At 49.1% G+C, this 12,390-nt stretch overlaps 7 protein-coding genes across 7 annotated transcripts; 3 read left to right on the forward strand and 4 right to left on the reverse strand.

Moving 5' to 3' along the window:
• Positions 1-498: 498 nt before the first annotated feature.
• GMT1 (GDP-mannose transporter) lies at positions 499-1,811 on the reverse strand (the record flags this gene model as incomplete). Its single annotated transcript, XM_064844607.1, has 4 exons — positions 499-938; positions 986-1,372; positions 1,425-1,512; positions 1,563-1,811. 4 exons carry the CDS (start codon positions 1,809-1,811, stop codon positions 499-501), a joined length of 1,164 nt encoding a protein of 387 aa, XP_064712467.1.
• A 1,001-nt stretch (positions 1,812-2,812) lies between these two features.
• LTR84_000980 (uncharacterized protein) lies at positions 2,813-3,520 on the reverse strand (the record flags this gene model as incomplete). The annotated part of the gene is made up of 1 exon (XM_064844608.1): positions 2,813-3,520. The coding sequence occupies one exon, from the start codon at positions 3,518-3,520 to the stop codon at positions 2,813-2,815; it is 708 nt and encodes a 235-aa protein (XP_064712468.1).
• A 365-nt stretch (positions 3,521-3,885) lies between these two features.
• RPL23A_1 (60S ribosomal protein L23A) lies at positions 3,886-4,596 on the forward strand (the record flags this gene model as incomplete). Its single annotated transcript, XM_064844609.1, has 3 exons — positions 3,886-3,913; positions 4,097-4,155; positions 4,216-4,596. The coding sequence occupies 3 exons, from the start codon at positions 3,886-3,888 to the stop codon at positions 4,594-4,596; spliced, it is 468 nt and encodes a 155-aa protein (XP_064712469.1).
• A 580-nt stretch (positions 4,597-5,176) lies between these two features.
• On the reverse strand, positions 5,177-5,573 carry LTR84_000982 (uncharacterized protein; the record flags this gene model as incomplete). Its single annotated transcript, XM_064844610.1, has 2 exons — positions 5,177-5,346; positions 5,459-5,573. The coding sequence occupies 2 exons, from the start codon at positions 5,571-5,573 to the stop codon at positions 5,177-5,179; spliced, it is 285 nt and encodes a 94-aa protein (XP_064712470.1).
• A 784-nt stretch (positions 5,574-6,357) lies between these two features.
• LTR84_000983 (uncharacterized protein) lies at positions 6,358-6,753 on the reverse strand (the record flags this gene model as incomplete). The annotated part of the gene is made up of 1 exon (XM_064844611.1): positions 6,358-6,753. One exon carries the CDS (start codon positions 6,751-6,753, stop codon positions 6,358-6,360), a length of 396 nt encoding a protein of 131 aa, XP_064712471.1.
• Positions 6,754-7,287: 534 nt separating this feature from the next.
• Positions 7,288-8,061, forward strand: RPS5 (ribosomal protein S5; the record flags this gene model as incomplete). Its single annotated transcript, XM_064844612.1, has 3 exons — positions 7,288-7,433; positions 7,490-7,673; positions 7,744-8,061. The coding sequence occupies 3 exons, from the start codon at positions 7,288-7,290 to the stop codon at positions 8,059-8,061; spliced, it is 648 nt and encodes a 215-aa protein (XP_064712472.1).
• A 2,575-nt stretch (positions 8,062-10,636) lies between these two features.
• LTR84_000985 (uncharacterized protein) lies at positions 10,637-12,371 on the forward strand (the record flags this gene model as incomplete). The annotated part of the gene is made up of 2 exons (XM_064844613.1): positions 10,637-10,650; positions 10,706-12,371. The coding sequence occupies 2 exons, from the start codon at positions 10,637-10,639 to the stop codon at positions 12,369-12,371; spliced, it is 1,680 nt and encodes a 559-aa protein (XP_064712473.1).
• Positions 12,372-12,390: the final 19 nt, after the last annotated feature.

Consider the following 12,390-nt stretch of genomic DNA (forward strand, 5'->3'; position numbering starts at 1 on the left):
GGTCAGCAATAGGGGTACCTAGGTACTTAAGGAAAAGAGAGCACTGAAGACAGGGATAGAGCTAAGCTTCAATACCCGTTCACGATCGACAGCCCTGGATCCCTTTATTCGTGATACAACGCTGTAAGTCGGAGGTAGCAAGAATCTTACATAGGTAGTTAAGGAAACTTTCATTTCATTGCCCCTAGGCCTGCCTGTTCTCGTGAATTGTAACAAAGTCCAGTGACTCCTCCTTGATAATACAGAAAATAAAAAAAAGGTGGGTTTCTAAACATATCTAACACATTTTTGTTCCATCAAGATTATCTTATTTCATGCAATAATGGTGAATACCACCTGATCCGATGAATATAAGCAGTCTTGTAAGCAACCTTTCGACCCTAAGTTCTTCCGTGAAAACGCCTCGCAATGCAGTAAATTCCGAATCCGTGGATGGTGTACCATCTGACTATGGCCGTCAGGTGCTCTATAGGAGGCTAGTGAAGCCTACAGCTATGCTCAATTCTTGAGACTATCACGGTTGCTCAGACTGCTGGCACTCATGGTGCTTGAGGTCGGGAGAATTCCAGTCTTCGGTTTCGAGTTCTGTTGAGCCTTGGCGACAGCGTACACAATTCCACTGACAAAGCCGAGGAAGATTGCAGAAACGCTGGGAAGGGTGACTGGCGCATCGAAAAAGATGAGACCGGACACTGCGATGGGAAGCTTGTTGAGCATGCCAACCATTGAATAGGTGGTCGAAGAAGTTGCACGAACGCACCACGCTGATGTGTACGAGATGAAGATTGACGATACACCAGTGAAAATCATGGCTCCAAAGATGGCATTTCGGACATCAACGGGGAAGTTCTTGGCCAGATTGATCGCTGACCAGTCCTCCACGATAAAAGAGCCAAGAAGCAGGACGGGAATAGTCAAGAGGTTGTTGTAAAACATGGCTAGTAAGCGTCAGCATATGTTAATTGCATGTCGGCGACGGACATACTGTCAAAGTCTTTGAAATTGGTGAGCTTGATGCGCTTGCGCATGCCTAGGACGTACGCAGAAGTGCAAAAGCAATTCATCATCATCCAGATATAACCAGCATTTAATGTGGCTAATTGCGCGGTCGCAGCGGCCGAGTTCTGCGATCCATGAGATTCCAGGACATGTTTGATGTCGGCCCAGGCAGCAATGACAGAGCTGAGAACCATCAATCCGAAGGAGAACAGGGTCATTGGAGACACCGAGCCTCCGAACCATAGCACCTCACCATATGCCGTCAAAATGATGGTCAAGTTCTTGAAAATGGTGTAGACCGGAATAGAGAGATATTTGAGAGATTTAGTGCCGGTATAGATCATGCCAATAAGGAGTAGTGAAATGGGGAACCCTGTCAGAATCAGCAAATACTCTGTGTCTTCCTTCCATGGGCGTATTCTTACATTTTTTGGCCTCGTCCGTCTTGAAGTCTCGGTATGTGATAATTCCAGCGGTTTTGCACGATTGAATGGCGACAACACAGACAATAGACTGGACCAGAGTCAGTGCCTTCGCGACAAACAAAGAGTGGGAAAACATACCTGGACAGCCAAGAGAAGGAAATTCAAGTTGTAGTCAGGAAACGAGAGGATGTACTTGTTGGCGACGGTCATCAAGATGGATGAGGCGCAGTAACTGAGGACGGGTAGGATGGGATTGTTCTGCCAGTTACTCGAGGGCGGAGAAAATCTGGGAGCGGAATTCTGAGGAGGACTGAAAGTCCGGCCTTGCTTGTCTCCAAGTTCCATCTCGTTGCCATCGAGGAATCTCTGCTTCTCTTCAGCAGCCATTTTAAGGGTTGTTGAAGGCGATCGACTGATCGAATGGCTCTGTTGAACAATGAGAAGAGGGGGTGGTGGTGATGACAAGAGGGGCTGAAGATGGACTCTGGATGGTAGGATGTACTGAAGTCTGTAGAAGACTCTCTCTTTCTAAATGAAATCGAAGGAAGAGAAAGGGAAGGACAGTTCAATAATGGATGAAATTAATGTTGGAAAGGGAAAATGCAAGGGCGCATGCTGGCTTAGCTGAGTTAAGAACTCAGACCGTGTTCACTGCTGAATTTTGGGTGAGGAAAAGGGGACGACGCGCAAAGTGGCACGGGTGGGCGGGCCAATTGATTTGTGTCTGCAAGGACGGAGTACGGAGTCCTCGGTAGATGGGTCACTCAAGCTTATCAAAAATCCGGCGTGCTAGTCAGTAGTGCCCTGCCCATTGCCCACTAAACCAGATTTTACTCTACAGACGAGGATCAATGGTGGCTAGGCTTGAGGAGCACAGAGTTACGAGTAGGGGAGCAGGAACTTCGGATCCTTACGCTTCTAGGCCTATTCAACGCCTAACCAGGCCTAGAGTATAGTTAAGCATTCCCGCTTCAGCCTCTAATTCAGCCACCAATATAATTTCCCTGACTCCCATGATTCTATGATGTGCTCCTGCGAAGTCGTGCCTTGTTGCTGCTTGTCTTTGAATCAACATAAACAGTATGTACCGGCTCCTTGCCGACTAGCGTGGGGTCGGAAGCGGGCTTTGACGCAGATGCTCAACTGCCATGCATCTATCATATCGCAATCTCATATACAGACGTCGACATATATCGTCAATTGACCTATTTGCAGCTCATTAAGCCCGGGATCAGTCTGTTTGTTATGCCTGAGAACCCTATGTGCATATTGCTGAAACATTGCAGTCATATCAGACGGAGGGTGCGGTAGTGTAAATCGATACCCAGGTATTGATTCGTGCTCCCAGCTGGGTTCGCCGCCTCTAAAGATATGAAGTGGGAAAATCATCAATCCCAGTCATCGTCTTCATCCTCCGCTGTAGCTTTGCTGCGATCGCGAATACCTCGACCTCCCTTCTGAAGCGTCCTCTTTGCATTATCGTCCTCGCTGTCGTCCTCGTCTTCGTGCCCACGGACAAGTTTCCTTTTCAAAACGGTCCAATCGACGAACGCTTCCTCGAGAGCGCGAGTGACATTGAGACTCCCTTCTTTACCATCCCAGCATAGTCCTTCGAAGCCAGTAACTTTGCCTTTGGCGACTCCCTTCACAAAGCCAATCACACATGGCAAAATCCTGACTCCAAGTTTTTCCACCACGAACGGAGCATTTTTGACATCGATTCTGGCAAATGACACATCCGCTTCATGCTGCTGCGCATGTGTCTCTGCGATTCGCTCACAATGTGAGTCCATGGTGCTGCATCTGGCGAATTCGGGGTGGAAGAAATGTACTACCGCCCTCTCATGCTCTGTCGTGAAACTGAGTGTTTCATCATCGCTCTTCAGCGTGATGAATGCTCTGTTTGTAGTTGAAAATGTCGTTGTTGACGGCTTGGTCACCTCACTTGCACTGCGAAGCTCTTCAAGCCTCTGGGCACGGTACTCTGAATCATCTTCTTCTTCAAGCGACGCTAATAGAGCGTCCACATCATCTTCTGCAGGTGGTGGTAGTTCAGTGTTATGAAGAACTTTCCTCCTGTCCTGCTCATCAGACATTTTAAGCACGAGACCGGTCGCACGCAATCGGGTTACTGCGGAACAATTTCTTATGGATTTGCGTATAACATTCTCCCCTAGCTTGTTCCGTGGCCGAAATTGAAAGATTAATTGAACAAGGGTGCCTAGGTGTGGTCTAGAGCCTGGATCCGCTGCAGTGGCTGTCATTTTCGGCCCCTATTTTTGTACTTCGCTTCAGAGTGTTTGATCCACCGTAAAGAGAATTGACTTGGCAGGTGCAAAACTCTTGGCACTGCGCACACATTCGATCCTGCGGCAATCCCCATACCAACTTTTGAAGATTGAATCAGCTTCTTTTGTGACGACCACCTTGACACCATTCCTCTGGCGCAAACACAGTAGAAATGGCGCCTCCAACACAAAAGCCGAAAGGTACGATCTCAGCCTCACACTACTCCCCGAAATCGACCCATGAAAAGTCCCAAGGGCGTGGCAAGCAGCACGACAACGAGGACGCTGATCCAATTTCTCGTACACCACTGCCATCTCGCAGATGGATGATTTAAGAATCGATGACTTTGTGACGGGCTTAGCTGACATTTATCTCACATCCAGGCGGCTCCAAGAAGCCCGGTGCCAAAGCCAACCAGGCCGCAAAAGCCACTCTCAAGGGTGTATGTTTTCTGCCCACGCTCGTAAAAACGGATGATCAAAAACTCATAATCGATATCTAGGTCCACGCACAAAAGGCTCGCAAGATCCGCAAGTCAACCACATTCCACAGACCCAAGACCCTCGTTCTCTCGCGATCACCCAAGTACCCACGCAAGTCCATCCCCCATGAGACGAGACTTGACCACCACAAGATCCTCATCCACCCTCTGAACACCGAGAGCGCGATGAAGAAGATCGAGGAGCACAACACCCTGGTTTTCATCGTCGATGTCAAGGCCAACAAGGCACAGATCAAGGGCGCTCTCAAGAAGCTATACGATGTCGACACAGTCAAGATCAACACCCTGATCCGACCGGACGGAACGAAAAAGGCTTTTGCCAGATTAACGACGGACGTTGATGCTCTTGACATCGCTGCCACCAAGTTGTCCATTGTGTAGACGGGGTTGGCTCGGGTGGATGTCGAAGGAGATGATGACTGGAGGGGAGTGCATTGGCTCGGGTTTTTACTCAATGGAGCGACTTTACTTTATGCGTCTTCATTGATGCTCCTCGAAATCACAAAAAAGAGGATATCGATTCGGAACAAAAACAGCTCAAGATAGATGTCAGGGCGCAGTTTCAGAATCAGTGCATGCCTTCCAACAAACAAGAAAACTTCAGAGCAGAATTCTTTCAGTTTATTATTTTCCCGTACTCGAGAAGCACATCTCATGGCGGATAGCTTCCGAGAGATTGTGACGGTAGTGGTATGCAATGTCCAACTCAGTGCCTGAAGAGGAGACAGCCCATCAGCAGCCCAATGCATGTATCCATCCGCAAAAGACCTGCCTCCCATATGCATCATCGCCTTGTAGACCGTGACCGTGACCGCGATTTTCTACACATCCATTTTCCATGTTTCCGTTGAAGGGTTTCTATAATAGTACAAGACACTGATGGTGTAAACACTCAGCTGTCGATGCAGGCACTCCGCAGCTCAAAGCAGTGCGATGATTCCGCAGCCATGAAAACACCGAATCATTGACTCGCCCTCAGTGCATCCAAATGCTTGAGGATCTGCAGGTTGGAATCGTACCAACGGTTGACACAATTGGCCATGCACGTCTCCTCCTTGCCGGCCAACTTGCCCTGCGTTATCGAGCTCGTGATGCATTTCTTGAAGCAGATCTCGGCTAACGAGTGTGTGTCTGTCGAGCATCAAAGTCAGTAATCAGAATTTTTCGCGGTTGAAGTTGGCAATGAGAAGGGATAGAAGAGTGGAAAAGGGGAACATGGGGTGACCGGCAGGGAGAGTCTCACTCTTTGCGATCTGGTTCTTCTGCTGCTCGCTCTGTAGGAAGACCTGCAGTTCTCGCTGTTCGTTGGGTGAGAGGCGCTGCAGATCTTCTGGGGAGATGTTGATTTCGTCGTCCATGGTTGTTGAGTACGGAAGATGTGGAAAGGCGGATTTATTTGTCTGAGGAGTCTTGCTGAAAGTTTCGAGGGCAGTCGATGGGATGTTTGCTTGAGTGGTTAGTCGGCTCTGATGCTGAAGATCGCATACGAGATTCGTGTTCTACAAAAGTTGACTTGCATTTAGTTAGGCTCGGCTTCTCCCTTTGCGGGCGGACAGGGGTCTCACGTGACCACAACCAAATCGTCAAATTCTTGCTCTTGTCGTGTCATGCACTGTACTATCATCTAGTGGCTCCTCTTTAAGTCTAAACGATGAGATTGAATGAGGAATGCTTCAAGTTCTGGGTTCCTTGTTTTGGGTGGCATAGTGGTGCGTACACCGCCCTAACAGTTATGGTGGGAGCATGGTCGCAAAGCGTCGGACCAGCACCGCAGCTATTGATCGGAGCTCGTGTGTCCAACCAAATGCACATAGCTTTCATTCGAGAACGATGGCCGTGTTCAAATTTGGTTTCCTTGTCTGGAATTCTGTTCCGAAAATGGCAGGCACTTCGCCCAGTATATAGGTGCCGAAGAGCTGAGCTCGCTCTCTGATATCCTGTCTTGACAAGGTTTGACATCAATCGCATGTCCTTCGTCTTGCACATTTCATTGCCTTTGGCATTTGGAATCGTAGAACAAGATGTGTAGAACCGGGGATATGGGTTCCTGGTGAAGATCCATCAAATGCGTCAAGCCATACGCAGGAGTGATTGACAGGCCGTTGTGGGTGAGGGCCTTCGATGCTTATATTACCTCCTTGCTCAAGTGTCCATCGCCCATAACTTTCGCGCATCTTTATTTCCAACGAGGCCACCAAGCCAAGCACCCCTTTGTTCGATCCTCCAGGCGACATCTTTGGAACCTGTCCAATGGCTGAGACTTGCAGCAACTGCGACTTCATCTTCGCTGGGCACTCTGATCCAGGCATCTCGACCCTCCACTTTCAAGATATCAATCGAAATAGCGGTGCCAGTAAGACCCAGGTATTGTTGCAACGCCAACGTGAGGTATGTCCGCGCAGAAACCTCATCAAGGTCATGTGGTGCCTGTGATGTTGCAGATAATGACCTCAAAGAAATCCTGAGATATGAGTATGGTGCCTTTCGGAGTGTGAAACTCATCACAGGATCGGCAGATGAAGCTTTTGATTTAGTCATGTGGATGAGCTGTGGCAGAATACGTTTTTATACCAAGAATGCTTGTCTAAATCTGCATGACATGTCTGTAGGAAAAGAACTGGAGTCAACGATCAGAGGCACATTGGGATTTCACAATAATTTCACTAGATAGGATCTTCCTACTAATAGGAGAACTGGAGTTCTGAGCTGAGCTCACACATGCCTTTGACGTCTGAGGAGGATCTCAGCTGATCAACACAGTAAAAATGGAGTATTGTTGAACTGGATGTCTCATGGTAGATATAGGTGCTGGACGAGCTGTCAATCCCGGCATTAGGTATGATCACAGGTTGAAGTTGTTGGTGGTTGATAGTTATACGGAGAAGTATAGGTGAATGATACGCTAGAGCTCCCAAAGACAAGAACATTTCACGTGAATAAATCTTGGCAATTTACGACCCACCCTGGCCTTGGCTGCACCTGCACCGCACACAATTCTCTCTGTCCACAGAATTTCATACAACACTCGCGACAACTTTCTTCTCGACACCAGCAATATCAACACTCGTCAAGATGTCCGACAACGGCGAGGTCGAAGTCGAGAACCCCGTCACCGGTTACCCCGTCCTCCCCAAAGATGTTACCAACGAAATTGGCAGCATCAAACTCTTCAACAAATGGAGTTATGAAGATGTGGAAGTTCGCGATATCTCATTGACGTACGGCACCAGCAGCGGCTCGAGAAACTCCCAGATTTACTGACCGTTGTTCACAGCGACTACATCCAAATCCGATCCCCTGTCTATATCTCTCATTCCGCCGGTCGATATGCTGCAAAGCGATTCCGAAAGGCTCAGTGCCCCATCATTGAGCGACTGACCAACTCTCTCATGATGAACGGACGAAACAACGGCAAGAAGCTGATGGCTATCCGCATTGTTGCACACTCATTCGAGATTGTACGTCACTTCAATTTTGCGGGACAGGATATTACCAGGGAAAAGTCGAGGACTAACAGTTTACTTTCAGATCCACATCATGACCGACCAAAATCCCATTCAAATCGCCGTCGATGCCATTGTCAACTGTGGTCCTCGAGAAGACAGCACCCGAATTGGAAGCGCTGGTACCGTCCGAAGACAAGCCGTTGATGTCTCCCCTCTCCGTCGTGTCAACCAAGCTATTGCCCTTCTCACCATTGGTGCACGTGAGGCTTCGTTCCGAAACGTGAAGAGCATTGCCGAGTGTCTCGCCGAAGAGCTGATCAATGCTGCCAAGGGAAGCAGCAACTCCTACGCCATCAAGAAGAAGGACGAGCTGGAACGTGTCGCCAAGAGCAATCGGTAAATGGTTATTGATGGAACCGGTGTTTTGCGGCGGAAAATTATGGTGCGTTCTGCTCGTGTGTTGACAGCAACCATAGCGAGTGTACTGGTGGGAGCATGTGCTATCACCGCCAGGCATGCATTAAGGTTGCATACCGGCTGGTCATGACTTCAGTCGATATGCAGGTCCAAGATTTTTTAGATCAGGCTGATGTCCACAAAATCGAAAATCAGTGCAAATTCATTCATCCTCTTTTTGTCATCCGTGGCCAATATTGTGTGGACCCCAAACTTTTTGTGATGGCCTTACATTTGCAGGTAAGTATGCAGTACTGGTAACTACTTCTATGCCCTTATGTCTTTGAGGTGTTGTGTGATTTTGCAAGACACCATACCATCCTACCTTGGTCTTCGGTGTGACTGTGCACTCCTGCGCCGACATCCCGGGCAACCTTGTCTCAATGCTGAGAGCAGGGCCTTATTGAATATACTGAAGACGACATTAAAGCTACAAATCACTTGGAGAATCGCGACTAAATGCAGATACTATTGCGAGTCATGTGTGCTCCTAGCATTGGTAACATATACACTTTGATTCCATTTCCAAGCCCATCAATAAACTCCGGCTTGGCTTTTTAAATGCTGTACTGACAATAACACCCAGATACCTTTTATGTTTTTGGACGACGCTATACTGATAGGAGCAACCTGATGTCTTCTATGTGGATGCTTGTCCTTCTGAACGTTGCTGCCACCTGCCCCATTGCAGTACTGGTGGATCGATCTCTTGCGAGCACCAGAGAACGGTCAATTGATATGCATCGCATCCTCTGGCCTGACAAGTTACCTAGTAGACGGCGGACAGTAGACAATGTCCTTGCCATCCCTGGCGCTACTCAATCCTTCTCATCAATGTGACGCCCTGTGGCTCTCATGGGCAAATTGACGTTGTTTTTCCCCCACCCGGGCTTCACTCCAGACTTGCATCCGCGACCTCTCTCGCAGCTCTCTCATATACTCCATCTGCGGGGCTGACGTCTGGTTGAAGTTGACCCCGTCGTTCTTGATCCATATCCTGTTGACTGCGAAGCCCATACAGATCACAAAAGCTGCGGAGAGGATGATGATCAGGATGATCACGTTGTTAGACAGTGCGGCCATTTTTGGATATCGGAGAGCTTCAATCTTCCAGGGGACGACTTTGGAGGCTTCCAGTCTAGTCTTGTGCTTCTGATGCTGAGTCTGGCTCTGGAAGTTGGGGAGGCGTGTGAACTTGGTCTTCTGGTTGGAGGATTTTGTATTTTCTTGTGATGTTAATAGTGCCGGAGAAATTGAAATACTGCATGAGGTATTGAACGAGTGACGGGAGATTGTATCAAAGAAAGAGACACCTAGGAGTTGAGAAGTAAAGACCAAAACTGGGAGCGGCGCTCCTATTCTACTGTCGTTTTACTACTGTCAATAGCTCGGAGATAATGAAGCACCATACGACCTCCTTGGACACTACGCCAGGGGCCATATATCTCAGAGGAGGTGAACTTGACACAAACCAACCAATACTTCCTGGAGGACGCCATCCGACAATGGTGCAGTGCACATGGAGTATACGAAATGTGATAAACCGCCTGCAACGTGAGGCCCACCGTGTCCAACGCGCTATACCAGACGCAGAGAGTGACACGATCCAGCAAATCAAAATGCACTCGCTTAGACCCGGTCTTCGTGTGAAGGATATAAATCGAAACCCTTTGGCTATTTTTCTGAACTGCTGATAGCCATGGATGCTGACATAATATACCGTCGAGCCTGGGAGTCTTGCCAAGGCTGAGGCCCCCTGAAAACGTCCGAAGCACTGCCCCACGCCATCCTCGACATAGGATGGTGTCAATGCTGACAAGATCCACAGGTTCAGGCTGATTTCCAGCCTGGTTTCACGTCAGGTCCCGGCCAAGTGCTGTAATATCCATTGTTTGGCATAATAGCCAAGAGGTTTCGATAAATATCCCTTCCCACCAGATGGCCCGTTATTTGTGAGCTCGGTTTGTGGAGTTACGCTAGCACCGTCGGAAATGAAAGATTCAGAATCTCCAGGGCTTAGTGTGCATCAAAGAAGGTCCATTGCAACTGCTTTGAAATATGTATCTCATGCATCCTGAGCCGTCAGACAGCTGTGACCGAAGTTGGCGGGAGATTCAAGGCGGAAACCACGCGTGTCGTAAAGCTGACTTCTGAAATTGCAAAAATAGTTGATCCTCTTCAAGACATCGACGTCCCAAAGCGCCATCGTGCGTGGGGAGCACAAAAAAACAGCATTCCTTGTTTCTCGATCGCGAAAGCCATTGGACAGTTACGGCTTTCCATTCTGTACTGCGTACGAGTCGGCAGTATCGCTTTCGCGAATCGCCTGGTCATTTAGTGCCAAGTCGTCAACAACAACCACCCCAGGCATTCTGCAGACGGGTGGGCGCCACTTGCATCTCGCGCGGGTCGTGGCTGATGCGTCTCCGACGAGCTGGCCACCAGAAATCGAAAAATGGGTGCCTGACCTGCAGGATTCGGAGGGTCAAGTGTGACGAGACCAGGCCACATTGTCGAAAATGTACCGAGACTGGTCGGAAATGCGAAGGACCTAACACGTTGGACCTTCAATTTCGCTTTATAAACAGTCAACCAGTGTCCAGAAGTAAGAGCAAGAGTTCTTCTGCCGGGCTGTTGTTTGAAAATCCGGGAGCTGGTTTAGTTTTGGATGCGACTCCCTCCAGCGAGGACAAACACGCAATTCCCATTGTCGGCGGTGCTCTGACCCACCACAACTTTACTCCCTTGAACAACTGCTCCCCGCTCTATCCAGCGGTCTCTTTCCTGCAGTCTCAACACTGCGATATTGAAATACGATCGTTCGACCATTTCATTCATCGTGCGGCGCCTTGTTATGCGGGTGCTGTGGAAGATGATTTCTGGACGAACACGGTGCCACGACTTGCACTGTACGACCCTGTTGTCTGGGACATAGCAGTGGCTAGTAGCTACATGTTCGAGTATGTGCCTCATGATCCACTGGTAGCGTCTTTCACCACCACTTCGGTGTCGCTCCCTAAGGCCAAACCTCATCAGCAGGCGCTGAAATGGTACAATCGGGCTTTATCCAATATCCGTCAACGAATGGATTGTGAGGAGATGGATTACACATATGCCTTGCTCACCTGCATACTATGCACGTGCATAGAATTTCAACAGAGGAATATTGGAGTTGCTATTCACCTTGTTCACAGTGGCTACCGGCTCCTAAACCAATCGTTACTCACCGACGTCAGCAACATTAAATCGGCCCAGGTGCGAGCACTCAACAATGTCGTCACATCGTTCTTCTCTCGGCATGCTCTCGTGACTGCGAATTTCGTCGTCCATCCGTTGTCAGAATGGTCAGGTCCCACGAAGAATACCGAGGGGACACTCCTCAAAACTGATAACCCCTTGATGGAGAAAGCCCACAGTGCCAGCTTAAAGCTTTACCGGCTCATGTACCAAGCCTACGAGATTCTTCGGGTTATTGTTTTGATGTGGAACATGCCCGATGTCATCAAGTCACAGAGCGCAGGGCAACGGGTGACGCTCGATGAGTTGAAGAGATGGCGTATATCCTACACGGAACGTGTGATGAACGCAGAAGATGCCATGATGAGCAATGACCTGCAATTACTGACATCGCATTTGCTGATGAGCTGGGACATCTGTTACACCTGGTTTGCGACTTGCATCTACCCCACGGAGATGGCTTATGATCAATATATGGACCACTTTGCCGAAGTGGTGCTGCACGCGGACCGTGTTCTCAGGCTCAGGGGGTTTAAAATTGGTCGCGACGAACCACTACATCGCCACACCAAAGTCGGCTTGAATATCGTGCCCCCTTTGTTCTTTACCGCTTTGAAATGTCGTGATCCGATACTCCGGAGAAGAGCACTTGCACTGCTGGAGCGAGCGCCACCGGCAGAGCCGTGGAATGGAGTCTTGACGCCGCGAGTTGCTCAAAATGCCATTGCGCTGGAAGAGAATCGACCATACGAGAAAGTCGACCTGACGGATCCGGGAGCCCTGGCAGAACTGCGCGCGCGACCACTGCCTCCCGACGGCCAGCGACTACGAGACATTGCTTTGGTGGGCCAGGAGCAGTCCAATGCTGGCACCACGCTAATACTGGAACTCGGGAGGATAGTGGTTGATGCCGATGGAACCAAACGCTCAGCTCACGAAACAATCCGTGTTGAGCATCCGGAAGCTCTTACGATTGGTGCTTTTAATCATGACGGAAGGGCAGAGATACCCATATAGAATATGCACATCGGTTGAC

The sequence above is a fragment of the Exophiala bonariae genome, assembly GCF_035927105.1.
Source record: "Exophiala bonariae strain CCFEE 5792 chromosome Unknown scaffold_1, whole genome shotgun sequence".
Taxonomy (NCBI): Eukaryota; Fungi; Ascomycota; class Eurotiomycetes; order Chaetothyriales; family Herpotrichiellaceae; genus Exophiala; species Exophiala bonariae.